The following is a 22,777-nucleotide window of genomic DNA, read 5'->3' on the forward strand; positions in this document are numbered from 1 at the left end:
TATGGATACATGAAAAAAAAGTTTCTCATCATAGTCCATTCAAGTTGTATTTTTCCAACTTCAATTCAAAATTTGTCAAAAACAAAGCTTTTTGAAAAAAATAAACTAAACTGCATTCTCTTAGTTTCTATCGAAAAATTAATTTTCTCAGCTAAAAAACTTCAAATTCTGGCCAAGATTGTTGAAAGTATTTTTTGTGACACTTTCCAACATATTATAAAGATCCCTGCTGATCCTGGCAAGGTTCCTTAACTAAGCCACTTATTGTTGTAAATGATAAAAAATCGTGATGCAACAATGTTCCGCATATTTTCGAGTTAAAAGTCGTTCTAGTCCTTTTCCTAATCGTGATCCATCGATTACAGATGATTTCAATGCAGGTCAAGCCGTCAAGGTAATACATTATGTAATATTATAAGCATTTCGCCTCACTCGTTGGGCTCAAATGTACATCACCTTCGCCAAAAATACCATCACCAGTTACCACATCAGTTAGAATAAAATAAAAACCATCACATAACACGTATATTTATTGCAATAGCAAATACCTACATGCTATGCACTTCGATACATTGCACATTAGATAGGTAAGTATGCATCCACAAACAATCAAAACAAAAAAAAGACCATTCAAATCGTCTTTCATATTCTTAAAAGAAAAAAAAACGAATAATAAAACAAACCATTAATAACCATAACCGTAACCATAACCAATATCCTCAATACACACGTAAAATTATGCGAGTATTCGGGTAAACAGAGACGTACATAAACGAAGGAGTGAGAAAAAGGGCCACAGATAGAAAAGGAGACAGTGAGAGAGATAGAGAAAAAAAAGAAACATATAGAAAAGTACCATAAAACAAGAGAAAAAAAAATAACCCAACACCACCATCACCCTTATACTCTATCCAAACACTAGGTAGGTATTTCCAATACCTTTTGATGTACGTATAGGAGCCCATCGATAATCCTCTGGATCAGATTTCCATTAATTCCTACGATCTTCCGTATCATTTGTATCACAATTACGCTGCTGCTGTTGCTGCTGCTCTTGTTGCTGCCTCACCAGCGATTTCTGAGCGGCCAATTTCAACTGCTCCGCGTATCTAAACGTGACCACAGCCTCTTCTGCTTTTCCGGCCAGTTTCAGCACAGCTGCTAATTCGTGAAAACTGTTCGCGTCCTGGAACATACATACAAAACACACAAATCAAAAATCTAGATTTAATGGCCTTTCTGACGTAAGACTTGCCCATGCAACACCTGTCGTCACCGCAGCCTCGGCACGTACTCGTATATTTCACCCCAGGCCATCGGACCAACATCAAACAACAACTTTCCCCCAACATCCAAAATTCCAAATGCAGTAAAGTAAATTCGTTTTTAAACGCACAATTTTCGAGTTAGCGAACTCAACTCGTAGCACCGGTGTTTATTTTATTGTAGTTGAATTACCTCGCCGAAAAGCGTTTACATGTATATTTTCTCGATTCGCTCGAGGCTAAGTTGGTACTACTCGAAAGTATAGTGGAAAAACTTTTGACGACGACGATGATGATGATGATGAAGATGAAGGGACTATAGACGAGGAATATCAAACCCTAATTACGTACAAACCTCGAGTCGTCCAATTGTTTTTAGAAATTATATAACTTTTCGCGTTCTTGTACCATTTTCTCTCCATCTCCTCCTCCCCCTCCTCATCCTGCTGTTGCTTTTCGTTATTCGTCGACGATGCAAAAACAACATCCAGCTTTTTACTTTCCATCTCTTCCTTGGGTTAGCTTTCTTTCGCTCTGTTCGGTTTTGTAAGTAAAATATCAAGACTCAAGAACCGCCAGCTAGCGGAAAAGGGAAGGGAAGAAGCATCACAACAGCATATGCCGACGAGACGACATCACAGTTCAGCATCATTTCAGCTTCACCAATAGTCTCGTCTCGAGATGATGGAATTTTAATACGTAATATCGACTCTACGACGTACTATAGCCAGCCACGAATATCGTTCACTTCGTTCAATCCTCAATCCTCTCTCTGCCCTTTCTAAACCCACACAGCACGATATAGTATGTAATAAACACAGTTTAGCTTATTTTCTTCAGTTCGTATTCGAATACACGTCGTCTTCTGTGGTGTTTTTCAGTGTTGGCGTCGTCGTAGGTCTTGTTTTCGTATCAAAATTCAGAAGCGAGCAACCAACGAGTGCCTCGTAATTTATTTCATTTCGCCTCGAAGAAAAATTAATTCATGTACCATTCGCGAAAAACAAGAACAGGAGGTTATACGAAGTTGGTATTTGTGAAAAAAAATAATAATTAAACGTAAACTACCAAAGGAGATGAAGAGAGAACAGACGTTAACAGATGTTCGACTGGGGAATTTTTCTCATCCAAATTAGCTGGGTCTTTTGGAACCCCTTTTGTTTTCATTTTCACGTTTTTGCGTCGCGGTCGACGTCCCTGAACCTTCTTGCCTCGTTGTTTGTTCTTCCTTCAGATATTTTGGGATTTTACGCAGACCCACACCCTCGCTCTACGGTTTCAAAGACTCTTATACAGATACCTACACGTGTACAAGTATTCGTAAAATGGTCCTATATGATTCTGATTGAGAAACGTCGACTCACCGGTTTGATTAAGACGAGTTTCCTCAAATAGAGTTCAGCTTCATCGAGGAATCCGGCCAATCTGCAGATTCGGGCGGTTTTCAGCATCAGCTGGTGATCGTTGGGTTTATCTTCGAGGACTTTTCGCAATATGTCGACCGCTTTGCGGTATTTGTTATCGTTGATTAGCAACTGGCTGTATTGCAGGTATAGCGAAGGATCTTTGAAGTTGAACGTTTCCATGGCTTTGATCCATTTTTTCTTCATCGATTTGGTACACTGTTGAAAAAAAAATGAGCAAAATAATTAAGGGTTTTAATTCTAATGTATCGTTTTTTGAAAAGAATCGTTCGCGAACGAAGAATCGATTCATTGAGAAACTCACGAAAGTTCGTTCAACGCGAAAAAAAATAATTTTTGGCGAATCTACGAGTGATCAAATCGTTATTGAATAGTTTTTAAAAAAAATAATTTTCATTCGAAATCGAAGGAATAACTCAAACTCCCTAACATATTTGAATCAGTCGTTCGCGAATGATTCGATATGATTCTCATGACTGGGAAATTATTATGTCATGAATCCTTCACCAAAAATATGTTTCCAATTGAAAATTCAATCGAATCGTTCGAGATCAAAATATTCATACGAGTCATGGATAAGTCGTTCGCGAACGATTCGATCAACGAAATCGAAGTTCAATAGAGTCGAATTAGAATTAAGGAGAAAAAAACACAATAACAAGGTATAGAGCTCTTGATCGATGTTCGTGAATGAGTTTCTTGAGTATTTCGTTCCGTACAAAGCCCTCTTGCATAAATCGTTCGCGAACGATTAGGTCAGATTCCAATGACTGGAAATTCAGCGTCGAGGTATTAATCGTCAACTAAGTAATAAACTGTTTCAGACTCCAAATTCTGTCGAATCGTCCGAGATCAAAATAGTCACAAGTTAAGGACAAGTCGTTCGCGAACGATTTGATGGGTGAAATCGAAATATGAATTAAATTTTAATGGAACAAATCGAACTGAACTGAAACGAAAACGAAAATATAGCTTACTAGATCGAGCATTGATGAATGAATTTTTCATACATTTTATTCCACATCAAACAGTCAAGGAGTGAAACAGTCGAGCACTTTCGAATGAATCGTTCGCGAACGATTAATCAGAATCAGATTCCAATGACCAGGATTTCAACATCATGGATCGTTTACCAAAACGACGTTTCCGACTTGAAATTCAATAAAATCGTACAAGATCAAAACATTTATGATTCACGAGCAAGTCGTTCGCGAACGATTCTATCAGTGAGATCGAAATGCGATAGGGTTGAATTAGAAGAACGGGAACAACCAAGCATTGATCGATGCTCGATGATCGCGAATGAATTTCTAAAAAATTTCGTCTTTCAAAAGTACCTTTCGGATGAATCGTTCGCGAACGACTCGATCAGATCATGATAATCAAGGAAGTGAGAATTTGACGTGATGAATTGAAAACTGAGAAGATATATGTACCACTTATCCGACTCAAACTTCAATCCAATTGTTCAAAGTCAAAAGCGCATTTATGAGTCATCAAGGACAAGTCGTTCGTGAAAGATTCAGTCAATGAAATAGACGTTCAATAGAGTCTAACCAGAACAATAGCAATGGCAACAGCAATAATATGCCTATAATCGAGCACGCCAGCGTTCGCGAATGAATTTTTTCGAATATTTCGTTCAAACGATTCGTTCTTTTTAGAAAGTCGTTCGCGAACGAAAAAAATGTTTCCTCTGATTTTCGTCCAAATGATTCAGGAGATGTTCCTGTAATACACGTCGTTCGTGAACGATTCGATTGGTGACACTTCACGACGAATTCTTCACGAATGAAACAATTCGACTTCAATGTGACAAATCGTTCGCGAACGAATCATTCATTTGAACCAAAATTCAATCGAATCGTTCGAGAACGAGAAACATTTCACAAATGCACATCGAATTAATTTTCCCAAATGGAATTTCAAAATTTATCGCTCAATTGATTCATTGCCACAATATTTGAACAAATCGTTCGCGAACGATTCACTTGTTGCTATTGCAAATGGAATCGTTCGTGAACAATTTATTATTGTACCGAAAATCAAAATAAAATGCACTTCATTCTCAGTATATAAGTAAACTACGGTCAGACTGAATCATTCGCGAACGACTTGGCATTTCTTGCTCAAAATATCCATTCTGAGACGATTTTCTTTTGTGTAGATGTCTTTTACTGAAGATTCAATGAAATTGCGAGAATTTACAAGAAAGATGAAAACCATCGTGTCATGAAGAATCAGAATCGTTCACGAACGAAATACTTACATCACGATCAATTCAATTAAAATCGTCCATAATTTTAGAAGTTTGCATTTTGATTTTCGCAAATAAACTTTTGAAATTCATAGTTCAAGTGATTCATTCCACAACAGGTACAAAACAAACAGTTTAATAGTTCGCAAATGATTCAATTGCCATTTCTCATTAACACGAATCGTTCGTAGCCCAATTTTTTTTAAGATGAACTGAATCGTTCATGAACGTCTTCTTCAAATGTTCTGCTCGAAGTAGGTATTTTTTCTGGAAATATTGTACAGTCGTTCACGAACGATTCAATCAAATTCTGACGTTCAAAAACCCATCACAACAGGAAAATCAAAATTGAATCATACAATTTGAATCAAAATTGAATAAAATCGTTCGTGAACAAAATACCAAATCATTCGTGGATGAATTACTAGAATAGACATTTTCAAAGTACGTAATTATGAACAAATCGTTCATAAATGATTCAATCAGTAACAGGAGAGGAAACATTATAAAATTAAAAAGTACCATAATCATTTGAATCGTTTGCAAATTAATGAGATTTCTATTCCACATAGGTTCAATTATCTGAATCGTTCGCGAACGAAAGAATTTTTTATTCAACAAACAAAAAAAGACCAAATTTATTCAAATCACTACCAGCCATTTATCTTAAAAAAAAAAAGGAAAATCCGAATCATTCGCGAACGACTGACTCTCAAGTCGAATGACTCGTCCGGCGATTCGTTCCAAACCCATTTTCATTACTCAATCGTTATTCAAAAATTTGATTTCTTTTAATAGGATAATATTCGTACTTCAAAAAACCGTTCATTTGTCACGTCGTTCGCGAACGATTCTTTCGGAAAAGTATCAAGCTCATAAGATTCGTGCAGAATCTATTTAAAACTCGCTACTCTACTCTCAACAAAAGATCAAGTACCTACATACATATAGGTATGAATATCAAAACATGAATCGTTCGTGAACGACATCGGAAAGAGCATTGACAATATGAATCGTTCGCGAACGATTCGCGTTCGATAACATTAACCCAACAACTATTTCCTTTTTTTCTCACAATATTAAATTATTGGGAGCTTTTCAAGAAATCGTTCACGACCGAACAAACGAGCTCGTTACACGAGTCGAAAACAAATGCAAGTCGTTCGCAAACGATTCATTTACAGTTGAAAAAAAATGATTCAATCTGTCAAAAGTCAACAAAGACTCAAAAATTTAAATCTATTAATCAAGTTAAGATTAGTGTGTTTTTTTTTTTGAAAATCGGTCACGAACGATTCATTTGATATGGCTGGGGAAAACGATTCATTTCTTTAAAAAACTTCAAAATTCAAATTTTGACTTTTGAGGTAAAATTGAAAATATAGATTATTTTCTGATTACTGCAAACCGTGGAAATCGTTCACGAACGACTCGCTCAATATGGTTTAAAAAAAAATTCGCCCAACACTCAACAAAGACTCAGAAAATTAGACTTGAGATATTTGAAACGAAAAATTATTCTTTGTTCTCGAAAAATTGTTCACGAACGAGTCACTTGATAGTTGATACGATAGAGAGAAACGATTGGCTCAAAAATTCAAATTTGAACCAAAAAATTGATTTTTTGTCGAATCATTCGCGAACGATTCACTTGAGGTAGCTGGTAAAAACCATTCATCTTTTGACACAGGCTTAAAATTCAAATTTGATTAATTTCAGATATTTGGAGCAAAAAAATGCAAATCGTTCACGAACGATTCACTCGACAGGTTGGAAAAAACGAATCATTTTTCGACAAAAGTTGAAAAATTCAAATTTCAAATGCATTGAAACGAAAAATCATATTTTTGCAAATTGTTCACGAACGATTCACTGATACGATTGAGAAAAACGATTCATCAATCAATAAAGGCTCAAAAATTCACATTTGAACCAAAAAATTGATTTTTCATCGAATCATTCGCGAACGATTCACTTGATGTAGCTGATGAAAACGATTCATCTTTCGACACAGACTTGAAATTCAAATTATTTGATCAATTTGAGATATTTGAAGCAAAATAAATCCAAATCGTTCACGAACGATTCACTCGACATGGTTGGAAAAAACGAATCATTTTTCGACAAAAGTTCAAAAATTCAAATTTCAAATGCATTGAAACGAAAAATTATATTTTTGCAAATTGTTCACGAACGATGTACTGATACGATTGAGAAGAACGATTCATCATTCAATAAATGGCTCAAAAATTCAAATTTGAACCAAAAAATTGATTTTTTATCGAATCATTCGCGAACGATTCACTTGAGGTAGCTGGTAAGAACCATTCTTCTTTCGACACAGGCTTAAAATTCAAATTTGATTAATTTGAGACATTTGAAGCAAAACAAAATGCAAATCGTTCACGAACGATTCACTCGACATGGTTGGAGAAAACGAATCATTTTTAGACCAAGTCTCAAAAATTCGAATTTCAATTACATTAAAACGAAAAATCATATTTTTTATAAATTGTTCACGAACGATTCGTTCTATACGACCGGGAGAAACGATTCATTTACTAAAAATCCCCAAAAATTCAAATTTTGAGGTACAATTGAAACAAAAAATGATATTTTGAAAAAAAAACCTCAAAGTAAATTCTGCTCAAACTCACATTTGTAAACGATTTCAATCCGATGATCTCCTTCGGCCGGATACCAGGTTGATCTCCGGTGATATACTGGTACCATTTATCAGCATCTTCGTAATTCTTCATTTTCACAAGAGTCTCTCCAATATAAACAAACAACGCCTGTACAAAATAAAACCATTCCAACTTTAACGTCTTATATCTACTCGACAAAATTACAACTATATAAACGAACGAAATACGATACAACTAACTCCGAATCATTTCCAGGACCTCATCCCCCTTCGATTTCAAACTACACCACCAGGTACACTCGAGGAAAAATTAATTTTCAATTTCCCCTCTCGAAAGTCGAAACTCGACAAACGACGACACATTCTTCCTACGCGATGCTTCCAGTTTGTATGTACATTTTTGAAAAATACGATCCGCGAATCGAGTTGACATACGATCCACGTACCTACTTCCTCTTTTCATCATAATAACTTTCCACCGCTCCCCTCCCCATCCTCATACACCATCACACGGCACGCACAATCAGAAAAAAAGTGAAAGAGCAATCGTCGGGAAAATTTTATTAAATTTTCACCTCTTTTTCCTCTTTCGTATAGCACAGTACAGTACATCGCATCGCACAGCATCATCGGGAAAAGGGAAGCCGATTTTCTGCTCGAATTAAACCACCCCGAGCCCGAGAGACCGGAACTAAAAAAAGCTGTCGTTTTCAACAACGCGCGTAATTTCTCATCGTTGTATATACTCTTGTTCTTCTCTCCAACATATACCCTGTCGAGACCGTCATTTCTCATTAATCATCGTCGTCGCGTCCTTCTCCTCCACCTCCAGCTCCAGCTTTTGAACTGAACCTACGCTGCCTTATGCACACACCAAATCTTTCCAGCTTCGTTCCTCTCTCTACTTCTTCATCTTATGTAAGTAACTGCCACTTCAGCTCTCGCTTTTCATCTCACACATAGGTACCCAAGTTACTTACTTATTATATACTGACTTTCTTTCAAACCAGGTTAAATACCTATATATGTACTCTCGTAGACGTGAGAGTGTGTATTTCATTAAACAGACTCCCATGCTTTTTCTTTCTCACCCTTCCTGGTTTGGCGAATTTATCGACGACGGAAGAAGACGAAGCATACCTGTGGTTTATAGTACGACGGTGCTGTGGCGACTGCTTCGACGTATGTGGTTAATCCTTGTATGAGATCGTCTCCTTCGACGTAAATGGAAGCCAATTTTATCAAGCTCTCGATACGAGCCAATTCGTTCACCTTTACGTCTTTCGAATGCGATATGTCTACTTTGAGGCCTTTCGTTAGGATAGCAATTGCTTCGAAATCGCGCCCAGTGGCTGTCAAAAGTTGACCCAGTCTGAGATAAGCGTCTAAGCGAACAAATTACACGAAAATTATACTACTGTTGAGGCATATTTAGCATTATAAGTACAAAATGAACATCAAAAAGACAATTAAACAAACGCATAATTAAATAGAAAATGGTGATGATTAATCTTACTGATAAGGGAAGGTCGATACTTGATGGCAGCATTGTATCTAACGATGGCTTCCTCCTGACGACTCGTTTCTTCCAACAACGAAGCTCTAAAACATTGAAAAAAATACGTTCACCGGTCAGAATATTTTATCATGTCGAACGAAAATAAATGAAAAACGCTAAAATACTAGTACATTATACGATCGTAAACCGAAAAAAATACTCTACAACGTTAATTTACTCGAACTATCATTTTAATCGCTTGAATATCCGAATCCAAACGCAATACTAGACATACTACAAACACGAAATACGAACGAATACTGCCATGAAGAGAAGACATGAACAGGTTGAATAACGATGACAAATTCGCAGACACATTCTTTTGCGATTAAATGACAAGAGCGTTAGGTGACGATGAGTCATCCTTTGCGATAAACTCGACACCGACGATAATAGGCCCAACGCGCGTGCCCACCCGTTTAAACAGGTGTTTTGTCTTTCTTATCTTTACCCATCTGTGTACGCGATGAAGACGAATTCGATATTCAAAGTCAAGATACAATAAAGACGAAATTTATGCGCAGTACAAAATATAACCGTATTTTTTTTCTCGATTTATAAGCAGGTGGAATATTGGGTCAAATTGTAAGGGCGGCTCTTGAATTGGGAAATTTTTTTTTGGAGTACCGCATACTTAATAACATATGGGAATTTTGGGAAAGCCGATCAAACCGACAGATTTCTTTCAGCATAAGAAGATTTCTCATAAATTCAAAAAATAACAGTTTACTTTCAAGTTTCGCTTTTTATGTATCTTGCCCTCCAACCTTCTAAAGTTGTCGGATTTTATGACAAAGTGATTCATAATTTTTGATGTTTGTTCAAATCTCATAAAAAGTTGTGTAGGAAGCTTCTCGAAATTGAAAAAAAAATCTAATTTATCAAAACCTTTCACATTTCCTGCTTCAGAATACTTCAAAATAATAATTTTTTCGGAAAGAAATCTTCTTCAGTTCCTGACGATGTTTTGGTTTTCTTATCTCTTAAATAGAACCTCCCAAAGATGAACATCAAATGAAATAAAACAAATGTTGGTAAATTGTTTTTGAAAAGAAGGAGGGTCATTATGGCCATTTTCGTGCCCCTCGCTACTTCGAGACTTGAATGGCCTTTTCTTATAGGGAATGGTCCCTCGTATTAATATTAGGCGATATTTTTCCAGAAAAGCCCATAGGGGGGCTGTGGGGTGGCCCCAAAGTCGAAAATTTCAAAAAATTTTAGAACCACTGCTCGAAAATGTAAAAAATTAAAAGTAGCGAATATATGTTGCTTTAAGGGTAAGCAATGCGGCACGTAACGCTTTTTTCATTTTTGACCTTTTTAGGGGTTGTGGTGGGGGTATTTCTATTTTTGAAAATTTTGGAACCCCCTTTTTTGACCCTTCCCGTCGAGCCACCCTAATGCCCTTTTCATGGTTTATTGCTACTAGTAGTAAGTTCAATTGATATCATTTGCAACCCCCTCACCAACTTGGCTCATATCGAAAAATTCAATTTTTGACTTTTTTTTGAGGTCCATATTTTGGGAAACCATGAAAAGCTATCGAGGTCCGGTTTGCGGCAAATATGTTGCATTTTACTTCTTAATCGACTGGCATGCTTGAATTTTTATTTCAAGTCAATTTTTGACCTCATTGTTGCAGATCACTTTTGGGGGTGGCGAACTTTGAGAACCCCTGAAAAAAGTTCTAAAGTGAATTTTTTCAAACTTTGAGCTGAAATGGTCTTAAATACATGGGTTTAACCAATATAATATGCGAATGCGATATTTTAATACAATTTAGTCATTTTGGCTGATTTTATCAAAAAAAGTAGTGTTTTAACAACAGGCATAGCATTTCCGGCAAGAGTTCTGAAACTTCAATAACACTTTCCTCAGCCCCATTCCAACCGATTTTGAAAATTTTTCAGTATGTTATGTATATCCTTATTAGGTATCCCCACAAGAATTTTCAACCCCCTCCCCTTATATTTACCCTTCAAAATGGCGTATTTCAACTTATTTTATGCTTTTTAACAATAATAAAAATTGAGGCGGCCAAGTACTCTGTAGATGAGTGTAGCAAAAAATCTGACGTCATATCCGTGCTCAGCGGTATCGAATCATAAGAAAAACTATACCCTACTCATTAATTCTTAGTTATTTTCCCTAAAATTCCCATTTTACCCCCAACCCTCCCTATGACACATTTTTACACCATTTTGAAGGGTAAATATGGGGGTAGGGGGTTGAAAATTTTTGTGGGGATACCTAATGAGGATATACATAACATACTGAAAAATTTTCAAAATCGGTTGGAATTAGGCTGAGAAAAGTGTTATTGAAGTTTCAGAAAAGGTGGGCTCTCCAAAAAGGGGAGAGGGTGTGGATATGAAATTTTCCACGCGGAAGTTTCTCAATGGTACCTATGGTACCTTCCATACTAATATCAACTCGAACAATTTCGGTGACCATTTCACCCCTCTTAGGCGTCTATAGCCTTTATGTAGAACTTTTTTCAGGGGTTCTCAAAGTTCGCCACCCCCAAAAGTGATCTGCAACAATGAGGTCAAAAATTGACTTGAAATAAAAATTCAAGCATGCCAGTCGATTAAGAAGTAAAATGCAACATATTTGCCGCAAACCGGACCTCGATAGCTTTTCATGGTTTCCCAAAATATGGACCTCAAAAAAAAGTCAAAAATTGAATTTTTCGATATGAGCCAAGTTGGTGAGGGGGTTGCAAATGATATCAATTGAACTTACTACTAGTAGCAATAAACCATGAAAAGGGCATTAGGGTGGCTCGACGGGAAGGGTCAAAAAAGGGGGTTCCAAAATTTTCAAAAATAGAAATACCCCCACCACAACCCCTAAAAAGGTCAAAAATGAAAAAAGCGTTACGTGCCGCATTGCTTACCCTTAAAGCAACATATATTCGCTACTTTTAATTTTTTACATTTTCGAGCAGTGGTTCTAAAATTTTTTGAAATTTTCGACTTTGGGGCCACCCCACAGCCCCCCTATGGGCTTTTCTGGAAAAATATCGCCTAATATTAATACTAGGGACCATTCCCTATAAGAAAAGGCCATTCAAGTCTCGAAGTAGCGAGGGGCACGAAAATGCCCATAATGACCCTCCTTCTTTCACATGTCTGTATCTAAATTTTTCTAAATGAATCTCTTTTCAAGAAAACACGTTCCTCGGTCCTCCAAACAGTGTTTGTCCAGTTCTGGAGCCTTCAGTAGATTTTTGAAACTCGAAATTTCATCAAAATGGAGTTGGAAAGCTGAAATTTATTCTGCAAACTGATTTCGATGCACTACGAAGTACTGCAAGTGAATTTCAAGTCGTTTCGGAGCCTCCAGCGATTTTTTGAAAATTACTGGAGCTTCAAGCAGATTTTTTAAACTTTGAACTTTTACAAAATTTCATCAAAAATGGAGATGGAAAGCTGAAATTTACTCTACACTTCAATTTTAACACCCTCTGAAGACGACTTCAGTTGAGTTCAAGTCATTTTGGGGCCTCCAGCGACTTTTTGAAAATTACTGGAGCCTCTAGTAGATTTGTGAAACTTGAAATTCCTGCAACATTTTACCAAATGGAGTTGGCAAGCTGAAATTTACTTCGCAAACTAATTTCAATGCGATATGAAGTCGAATACATTGTGGTTTCAAATGGTTTTGAAGCTTCCAGCTACTTTTTGGAAATTTCAATTTTCCAAAAAACGCCATACGACCTTTCAAAAAGTCGCTGGAAGCTCCAAAACGACTTGAAATCCACCAGCAGTCGACTTCGTAACGTATTGAAATTAGTTTGCTGAATTAATTTCGACTTTCCATCTCCGTTTGATGAAATTTTGTAAAAGTTTAAAGTTTAAAAAATCTGCTGGAGGCTCCAGTAATTTTCAAAAAATCGATGGAGGCTCCAAAACAACTTGAAATCTCCCTCCAGTTGACTTCGTAGCGTATTGAAATTAGTTTGCAGAGTAGATTTCGGTTATCCAACTCCATTTTTGATGAAATTTTGTAGAAATTTCGAGTTTCAAAAATCTGCTGGAGGCTCCAGAACTGCTTAAAACGGGTTGAAACAGTTTCCAATCGATTTGGCATGTTGAAAATAGGGCATATCCCAAATTTCAGGTTTCTTGGTCAATTTGGTAAAATTTTGATTTTTCCCTCATTTTTGGCCTCAATTTGATTTTCAAAAATTCACCAAAAATCGAAAAACGCACTTAAGCACTTGAAATTTTGACAGGTGATAAATTTTTGCATGATCTTTCGATTTACCTTTGTAAAGTTTGAAAAATTTTGTGCAAGTCCTATGTTGGAACGCAAAATCTGCGATTTCGGCTGACCTGTCAATCAAAATGGCCGCCATTTTGTAAGTAAGGCCAACTTTTTTTTGGACAAGTTTGCTTTAAAATGTTCCTTAGAATGTCCCCTTTAAGAAAAAAGTTGTCCCGGAGGATCGGCGGGAGGGGATGCAATTACTCCTATTGTCATATGCCGGACTAATACATACGTAAGTAGATTTCTCATAAATTCAAGAATGACAGTTTACTTTCAAGTTTCCTTTTTTTCTTGCCCTCCATACCTTTTGAAATTGTCGGATTTTATGAGAAAATAATTCGTAATTTTTGATTTTTGCTCAAAGTTCATAAAAATTTGTGTAGGAAGCCTCTCGAAATTGAAAAAAATCTAATTTATCAAAAACTTACACATTTCCTGCTTCAAAATATGTACTTCAAAATAATTATTTTTCCAAAAAGAAATTTTCTCCAGTTCCCACTAAAATTTTGGTTTTCTTGTCTCTTAAATGGAACCTACCAAAGATGAATATCTACTAAATGGAATAAAACATTTATGTCGGTAACATTTTTGTGTTAAAAATTTCACATGACTGCGTTTAAATTCTTCTAAATGAATCTCTTTTCAAATAAACCCTTTCCTCGGTCCTCCAAACAGTGTTCGTCCTCTTGTTCGAAGCATTCAACACTTGAAAAAATTTTTAAAAAATGTAAGATTGAAGTTTGTATGAAATTAAAATTGATTATTTTGAGGATATTTAATTTTTGGTCAGAATTATTCAGAGGAAATAAGAGAGAGGCTCCATAGGAAGGTGCCCATATTATTTAGGGTGTTAAAAAATATTCATTTTTTGAAAAAGGAATTATTCAGAAGAATCCTGAAGCAGAAAATAAAACTTTTTGAGTAGGTAAATTGGATTTCAATTATTTTTTGATTTTTGAAACTTATTGGGACTTTTTTGGGACAAACCAATGAAAACTTGATAAAATGTACTCACAGGTTTTGGTTTTATTGTCTTTTTTGACCCTTGAACATGACGATTTATTTAAGGTGTGCATCGAGAGAGACCCATTTGACAAGGGGCAAATAACAGGAAGGACCTGTGATGTGTTTCAATATTTTTTAAAATGTCAAAAGTTCAACTAAATCAAGAATTTTTTATTTGATTGAAAAATGTTTTGTCGTCAATGACTTTCTTAGCTCTGAAACTAACTGTCCACTTTACAGAAGCAAACCTTGGAAAATAATTAACTCTGACCTCAAATGGAACACGAGAAAGAGGTTCAATTTTCCCCCTCCCCCTCCACCCCGGGAAAATGACAATGATGAGTACCTAAGTTTCAGTCTTCTTTGTATGCATTTTGCCATATTGCACTGACTTTTTGGATCGTTGAGTAAAAAAATACATCGGAGATGCGAACTGTTGAAAATAATTTTGGCCTTACACAAGCTGATATGGGAGGGAGGGAGGGAGGGAGAGGGGAGGAAATAGAGGAAGAAGTTTGAAAATAATTCAATCAAGTTTAGAGTACGTGGGTCAAGATAGGAAGAGGAAGGGAGTGGGTATGGGCCCCAAAATTTTCAGAAACAATAAAAATTCACTTCATTTGAAAATTTTTTGATTTTTAAATTTAAAAATATAATTTACTTATTTGAGATTGGAGCATCTCAAGAATAATACAGAAGGGGAAATCTAAATGCTTCCAAAGTTTTGAAAATCAGTTTTTTAATCATTTTTTTTACATTTTGTTACTCTATGATCCTACAAAAACCAAAAATACTTAAAATATGAACTACAAAAAATAATTTTTACGTCACAAGAGCTTCTTTTATAGAATTTATGCAAAAAAAAAAAAGCGAAAACTTGTTCAATTCGATAATTTTTTTATCGGTGAAAAAAATAAAAAAATGAATAATCTGGAAACATTTAGAGGTGAGAAAGGGAGAAATGAACTAAAAATTGTGGATTAGGTAAGTATTAATTAAATTTTTGGAACCTTCCCCCTCCTCCCTTCAGAAAAAAATATTCAACGCAGCTTACGTTATTAGAGAAGTTCTGGAGCATCTAACAAATTTTTAAAAATTATAATATTTTAACAGTATTTCATCGAATTAAGAAAGCCAGACAGCAGAAATCGCCATGAATCACGTAAATCAATATTAAAAGCAGTAAACATTCGCTCATGAACCTTAGCAAGTAAAGTTCAATGACCAAAATAAATTTTAGGTGATAGAAAAAAAAACTGAAAATTTAAAACATCGCTGTAGACTTTAGAGCTGTTTAAAATGAATCAAATCTATTGCTAATCAATTCATTTAGCATTTTAGCTTAATCAAACACCCAAAAGAACAATTGTTTCATTTTTGGCTCAAATTTGATTCATCCCCTCCCCCTCCCAGTTTTTATTAGAGAAGGAAAAAAAGGAAAATTTGCCAAAAATGGGCTAATTGAATAACTCGGAAAAAAAATTTCTCGATATTTCCCAAGCTTGAAAAAATAAATAATATTGTTCATGAATTTGCTGATAAAAAGGGCAATAGTAAGAATTGATCAAAACACCTTTTCGGGATCAAAATACTAAAAACTCAATTACGTAATTTATAGATCTCTGTATTTTTTTTCTAATTTTCATTTTTGGGATTAATTATGCTTTTTAAAGAAAATTGAACGCGACTGACTGAAAAATTTCAGAAATTATCACCTTTCCCCAGATTATTCTTCTAAAATATTCTTCCAGGTAGGCTCAATTAAATTTAGAAAATGAAGAAATTTTGACTCGATCCGGCTTGCAGCAAGTTTATGTAAAAAGGCATAATTCGTATCAAATTCATCGTCGCAACTTTCTCCTCTCTCCCCTCTCCCAGTCCCGAAATATAACACCAAAATACCTGATCTTCACTTTTTAGGACATTTTTAGTCATTTAATGGAATCAAGAGATATAATTCGGAAAAGAAATAATGTGTTTTCCGCCCATCATTTTTAACGTCGGAAATTCTTTTATCGAAAAATCCAGGTCGTTCATTCAAAAATAACTAATTCAAGTTCCTACATACTACTATCTAAATAGGGTTCGTTAGTAAAATGAATCAAAATTTTTCAATATAGATAATCACACATCCTTCGAGCTCAACTGAGACACACTCCGCTGGAAAATCATTCATAACCAATCTCGTATCTGTCTGCATCCCTACGGGATACAGCTTTTCATATTCTGGTATTCTTAGAGACTCAGACGCACAAATATCACCTCTGTTTTAGCTTTGTCCCATAATAGGTCAACACTGACAAAAAGAATAACCTTTCTCAAGCTAAATTTATCAATAGATAACCTCATTAGGTTACTCACGTCTCGAGCAACGTCCAACGTCGCACACGTTATACTTTTATTTTCCTTTCTCGATGTCTGGCTATGATAAGTGTCTAACAAATGATATCCGCAGTCGTTCGCGTGAGCTTTTCCTTTTCCTTCCTCCTCTTTTTTTTCAATAGGTGATAGAAAAAATAAAGGAAAAATTGCCCCTTCCAGTTTGTGTTACTTTTAAAATATTGTTATAAACTACATAGTGTACTACGATGAAAGGTGTTTCGAAGAGAAAAAAATACTACGTTATTCTATCTCTACGATGAAGTAGCTCTTTGGTAAGGACAAGGTATTTCTTCAGTCCTTCTCGAAGATAATTTCAGTTTAATGAAATTGACAGATGATTTAAGTATTCCCATTAATGTACTTATTCAAAATGAACTACATACCTATTTCAATTCGAGTTTCAAGTACACATTACAAATTATTTAAGTAGTCTATTGATGTGAGACTCGTTTGATATCGACGAATAAATGTTCCAAAAGTATCGTGTACTAGGCCATTTTCTATTTATATTCTTTCATTTCAGCAAAATCAAAAGGAATGAAAGCAAAAGCTTGATGTTTCAATCACCTCGTCAATTTTTCAATGAATATCTATGTAGTTCCACATCAAAAAGTTACCTTTTCACAACTTCCTCTTGAGAAAATATTCCCTGAAATTGAATTTTGTATTTGAACAAGTCCATCTCACTCAGGCTTCCTCATTCACACTTGATCCCTCTACATCTCCTCATACGAGTAGATCACCCAGATCTAACCAATTCTGCTCGCAATATCGCGAAAGCAGCCTCACTTCGTAACCTTCCAACTACGTCGAGAACGTAGTAAGCCGATCCGGATGAATTATTTATCAACGACAAAAGCAGCATCCCAGCATCACCGCGTTACAACACTTAATACTTACCTTTCTTTGGTGCCGCGCTGCGTCGCCTCGTCCCATCACCAGCCTTACATTTCCCAGACATCATAAGCTCTCGTCTTAAACGTATCTCGGTATTTTCCTCTGCCCCTTCCCCACCACCATCATTTCGTTAATTTCCATTTAAACTGGGAAAATATCCGAAAATCCTTTTCATTTTTATAAACACTGTGTATCTACGTGTAGTATACCTTTTTTCCTCGTATTTCCACTTCACCCATTCGTGCTCCTGCTTTGTTTTTTCACCGCGTCTAGAATAATCCTCATATTTTTTCCTCAAACAGGTAACTATATCCTGGTATCTTTACACATAGTTTTACATGCTTTAATCCGTGTTTATCTTAGGCAAACTTGTAAAGTAGCGTTTTCGAGGAGTGGGATTTTTCGAACGAACGTAGAAGGGCGAGATATAGTATAATTTTGAAAGCTCGAATTTCACTTCCCAACAATCTATTTTTCGATTAGCTCATTTTTGATGAAAAAACAAAATCTGCAAAAATTAAAGATCACATAAAGTATAAACAAATACTTCCTCAACCTTATTCCCTCGACTTCTAAATTGACACGAGACGACCCAAAGCTAGAGCTGTACCCAAGGCCGTCGAGGGGGGGGGCAAACAGGGCAGGGTCTATGATGAAAAAAAAACATCATTTTTTCACTCCTCGAAACACAAATTTTCGATAACTTTATTTGGCCTTGCTTCGCTCGGACTTGTTTTATTTTCTATTTCAAGATCGTCAAGATGGAAATTTCTGATAAAAAAAAAATCAAGTTTTAAATCCAAAAAATAAACGCACAAAAACATCGTTTTCATGCCTCTCAAAATTCAAATTTTTAAGAAATTTCACCCTCTCATGAGCCAGTTCTGTTTTCTTTTTCAAAATCAACTTCCTTCAAAAAAACATCACTCAAATTCTGAAATTTTAAAAGCAAAAAAATAAACCCCTCGTACTCACATTTTAAAAAAATCTCGTTTTTATGCCCAAATACAAATTTTTAAAAGCTTTCGTCCTCACTTCGCTTGAGCCTGTTCACTTCTTTTCAAAATTAATTTCCTAAAAAAAAAAAAAAAACCAATCAAATTCTATTGTAAAAACCAAAAAAAGAACTCTTCGCATTAAAAAACCCTCGTTTTTAGACATCTCAAAATGAAAATTTTCAAAAGCTCTCACCCTCATTTTGCATGGGTCAATTACATAGTTTCTATCATTTCAGAATAAACAAATTTTCACATTTGAGGCATCCAAAAATCCAAAAAATAAATTAAAATTTTCATAAGTTATATGAATATCAAAATCGATGTTTTTCACAAACATCGGTTGACAAATTTTCAGTCGACCCCCCCCCCCCTCACAAGTCATTTTCCAAAAAATACCTAAATATTTTCAAGAAGAAGGGAGTTCTAAAATTTTTGTTCCATGATTCAAAAATATAAAAATAATACAAAAGCAGGACAATTTCTCACATTTTATTTAAATGGTCGGGGGAGGGGGGTTCAATATTATTACCATCAATATTTTTCACTACTTAAGAAAGCATTTCGTCTTCTTTTTTTTCAGTTCAAAATTTCCAGTAGTTTAGATCTTTCCATCCAAATTTTTGTCATCACTTGAGAGAAAATTTTTAGAAATTCAAATTTTCAAAATAAGGGTAGAATAATTGGGAAATTGAAAAAATTCTGATTTTAAATAATATGAAAAAACAATTCATTTTCCCCAAAAATACCTCAGTATTTTTCAGAAGGGTGAATCTCAAAATTTTGAGTCCATGATTTAAAAAATAGAAAAAAGTGAGTATAAAAAGTCAAAACGCGGACCTTTCTGGAAGACACCTTTTCTTGCCTGCAATCAACTGCTCGAATCCAAACTTGGCAAATTTAGAGCCATTCTAGAGCCTCTATCCGCGTGATTTTTTTAAAATTTCTCCAGAGGATGTAGAAATTATGTAGTTTTTGCAGCTGACTTGTTTATTGGATTCGTCCACATTTTAGTCGATTTCCTGCCGGAGATCTCGAGTGCAATTTTGGAAAAAATTCAAAAACTCAAATTTTTTTCTTTTTGTAGGAAAATTTTCTAAATTAACTCGAATCCATATGACCAAAAAAAAAAAAAGCTCTCTGAAATTATTGTAGGAACTCTTTAAAGAGTTTCCTACAACACTTTCAAGGAGCTTTTTTTTTTGGTCATATGGTCCCTTTTCGTATGCGCCCTCACATATTGTCTAGAACTACCTCCCTCCCATCCCCTCGAGACAGAATTTTACAATTTCGAGCCATTCTGAGTTCTGAGGACGCCTTTAAATCCATACATCGCTAAAAATATTCAAAATCGAAAAATCAATAATTTGTTCCTCGTTTTAAAATAAATCAAATTTCACACTTGAGGCCTCAAAAAATCAAAAAAAAAAAAAAAAAAAAATCATAAGTCATTAATATCATATCAATCGGCAAAATTGATATTTTTCTCCTACATCAGTTGACAAATTTTCAGCCGACACCATTTGTAGGAAAACTGAAGGAAACTAAAACTGAAACTTGTCAAAAACTGAAGTCGATATTGAAACTGAAAACTGAAACTGAAAAAAGCAAAACTAAAAAAGTAGTTCATTTTTTTCAAAATTTCCGAAATATTACGAATTTTATGGAAAAATAAGTGGAATCCAAACTGAAACTGGTTAAAAACCGAAACTAATAACCGAAAACTGAAACTGAAATGTAAAAGTTTCATCACTGGTCGACATCACCCCTCTCCCCTCCCCAGCAATTCTTTAAAAACCTCTATAGTTTCTACTTTAGAAATAGGGCTCAACATGAAATTTGCCTCTTGAAGGCCTTGGCTGTACCTATTCAGGATTGTTTATTTGTGACTGGTGGGCCAAAAATTGAAGAAAAAAAGGTGTATCAATGAAACTATTTTCATGATTAAAATGGAGTGAGTATTTGTTGATTTGTATCCTACCTACCTCTACCTATGCATTTGTAGTCAGTCTGTGTAAATTTGAATTCAAATTTTAGGTACATGAGTATCCTATTTTATATTTTTAGGAAAAAGCCAGGTAAAGAGAAGAAGACGAAGACGCAGCCGAAATTGAACCATACAGAGGCTGGAATGAGGAAACGCGCATCGCCTGTTTCTTAATGCCATTTAATCCGCGCCGTATAAACTGTATTTAGCGTAGCTTTTATTTACGCCTAAACGTCAACCTGCTCCGGTAAACAATGTAATAGCGCGTATTCGAGCTGGTGCGAAAGCTGTTCCCGCGCCTAAGTCTTCGCTCCAGTCATTATTTACCTGTCGCTGCGCTTGTTAATTACACTTTAAAAACAAGACTCTCTCACTCGCTCACTCACTCGTTCGTTCGTTCGTCAAAAGAGCAAGAGAAAGGGTTGGAATTGCGTCGTCGTCGTCCTCGTATAAAATCACACTTACGGGTCTCCAGTCGACTCACTCTTTCTCTCTCTTTCTGCCCCATGCAGCTGTGTATATAAATCTAGAGGTTTTTCAGCGTGTATGTGAGTGTTAAGGTAGGTACCTTTTCCTCTGCCTCTCTTTCGTCCAGTAGCTCCTATACACATACACACATAACAACAGCGTCGAATTTCAAACAGTATTAACCGTCGTGTTTCTCGTCCTCCGGTCTCCCCTTCTAGGGGGGGGGGGGAGGTATTGCGGTACTGTTCAAACTACAACCTACGTATTATGTTTATACGAGAATTAATGCGTTAGATTTACGCGTACAATGTGTAAGGAATGTATAATGCTTACGCTTTACTTGCTTAATATTATAATTCTCACGCGTCTTGCAAAACCATACGTTAAATTAATACGGCTGCGGCGCCACGCGCCTCACTCCCCCTCTCACCTATCTCTTTTTTCACCGCTCTATCGTCTCGCAAAACTATACAAGGTACAATATACAACATCTTTGGGAATTCTGCTGCAGCGTTGTTAAAACCTTATCGTTGAGTTTATCAGAAGGGATTACTACTCTGTAAACAGCACTTTACAGCACATTTGCGTCCATATCTCATGTTCTAGTAAATGTGTAATTGGGCGTGACGTCGAAAAATTAACCATTTAATACCAGATTAATTATTGATATCAGTTTGACGAACATCAGCGATGCCAATCTCAGAAATGTGCAAACCAAAAAGCTCTACAGTATTTTCTCTCTTTACTGTTTTCAGATGAATAGAAACAACGTGCACTTCGATTATAGGTAGATATTATAGAATGGCGAATTCTCTAAAGCTTCGATAAAGCTAAGTCACATCTTTATTTCAATTTTATGGCATATGGGAACTCATTGCGAACTTCTGAAGACTTTTACATAAAAAGTAAGTTGAAATTCGAAACCAGCACCTTTGAAAACCGAACAAACCATAGGTCACACGATTTTTTCAACTTTTTTGAAGTTTTCGGCAATTATTGTGAGGCTCAAGGGGCTCGTATCAAAAATGTGAACGGAAATTTGATATCAGCACCTCTGGAAACCCAACAAACCATATAGTCCGGCATATGACAATAGGAGTAATTGCACCCCCCCCCCCCCGCCGATCCTCCGGGACAACTTTTTTCTTAAAGGGGACATCCTAAGGAACATTTTAAAGCAAAACTTGCCAAAAAAAAAGTTGGTCTTACTTACAAAATGGCGGCCATTTTGATTGACAGGTCGGCCAAAATCGCAGATTTTGCGTTTTAACATAGGACTTGCACGAACTTTTTCAAACTTTACAAAGGTAGATCGAAAGATCATGCAAAAATTGATCACCTGTCAAAATTTCAAGTGCTAAAGTGCGTTTTTCGATTTTTGGTGAATTTTTGAAAATCGAACTTAGGCCAAAAATGAGGGGAAAAATCAAAATTTTACCAAATTGACCAAGAAAGCTGAAGCCTACGGTAATTTTCAAAGAAAGTCGCTGGAGGCCCTAAAATTATTTGAACCCACCTGAAGTCGTCTTCAGAGGGTGTTAAAATTGGAGTGTAGAGTAAATTTCAGCTTTCCATATCCATTTGATGAAATTTTGTGAAAATTTAAAGTTTCAAAAA

The 22,777-nt window shown here is 35.6% G+C and overlaps 1 protein-coding gene across 2 annotated transcripts in view; it reads right to left on the minus strand.

Annotated features, from left to right (window-relative positions):
- Window positions 1-507: 507 nt before the first annotated feature.
- Window positions 508-22,777, minus strand: part of LOC135846862 (protein O-mannosyl-transferase Tmtc2-like) — a 68,644-nt gene continuing 46,374 nt past the window's right edge. For both annotated transcript variants that reach the window (XM_065366205.1, XM_065366206.1), the window contains exons 6-10: window positions 9,110-9,195; window positions 8,734-8,978; window positions 7,604-7,741; window positions 2,630-2,887; window positions 508-1,186 (exon numbers count right to left, since the gene is read on the minus strand). In XM_065366205.1, coding sequence (XP_065222277.1) covers window positions 992-1,186; window positions 2,630-2,887; window positions 7,604-7,741; window positions 8,734-8,978; window positions 9,110-9,195 — 922 coding nt within the window. In that variant the 3' untranslated portion in view covers window positions 508-991. The remainder of the gene's footprint in view (window positions 1,187-2,629; window positions 2,888-7,603; window positions 7,742-8,733; window positions 8,979-9,109; window positions 9,196-22,777) is intronic.

Source organism: Planococcus citri, chromosome 5, assembly GCF_950023065.1.
Source record: "Planococcus citri chromosome 5, ihPlaCitr1.1, whole genome shotgun sequence".
In the NCBI taxonomy this organism is placed as follows: Eukaryota; Metazoa; Arthropoda; class Insecta; order Hemiptera; family Pseudococcidae; genus Planococcus; species Planococcus citri.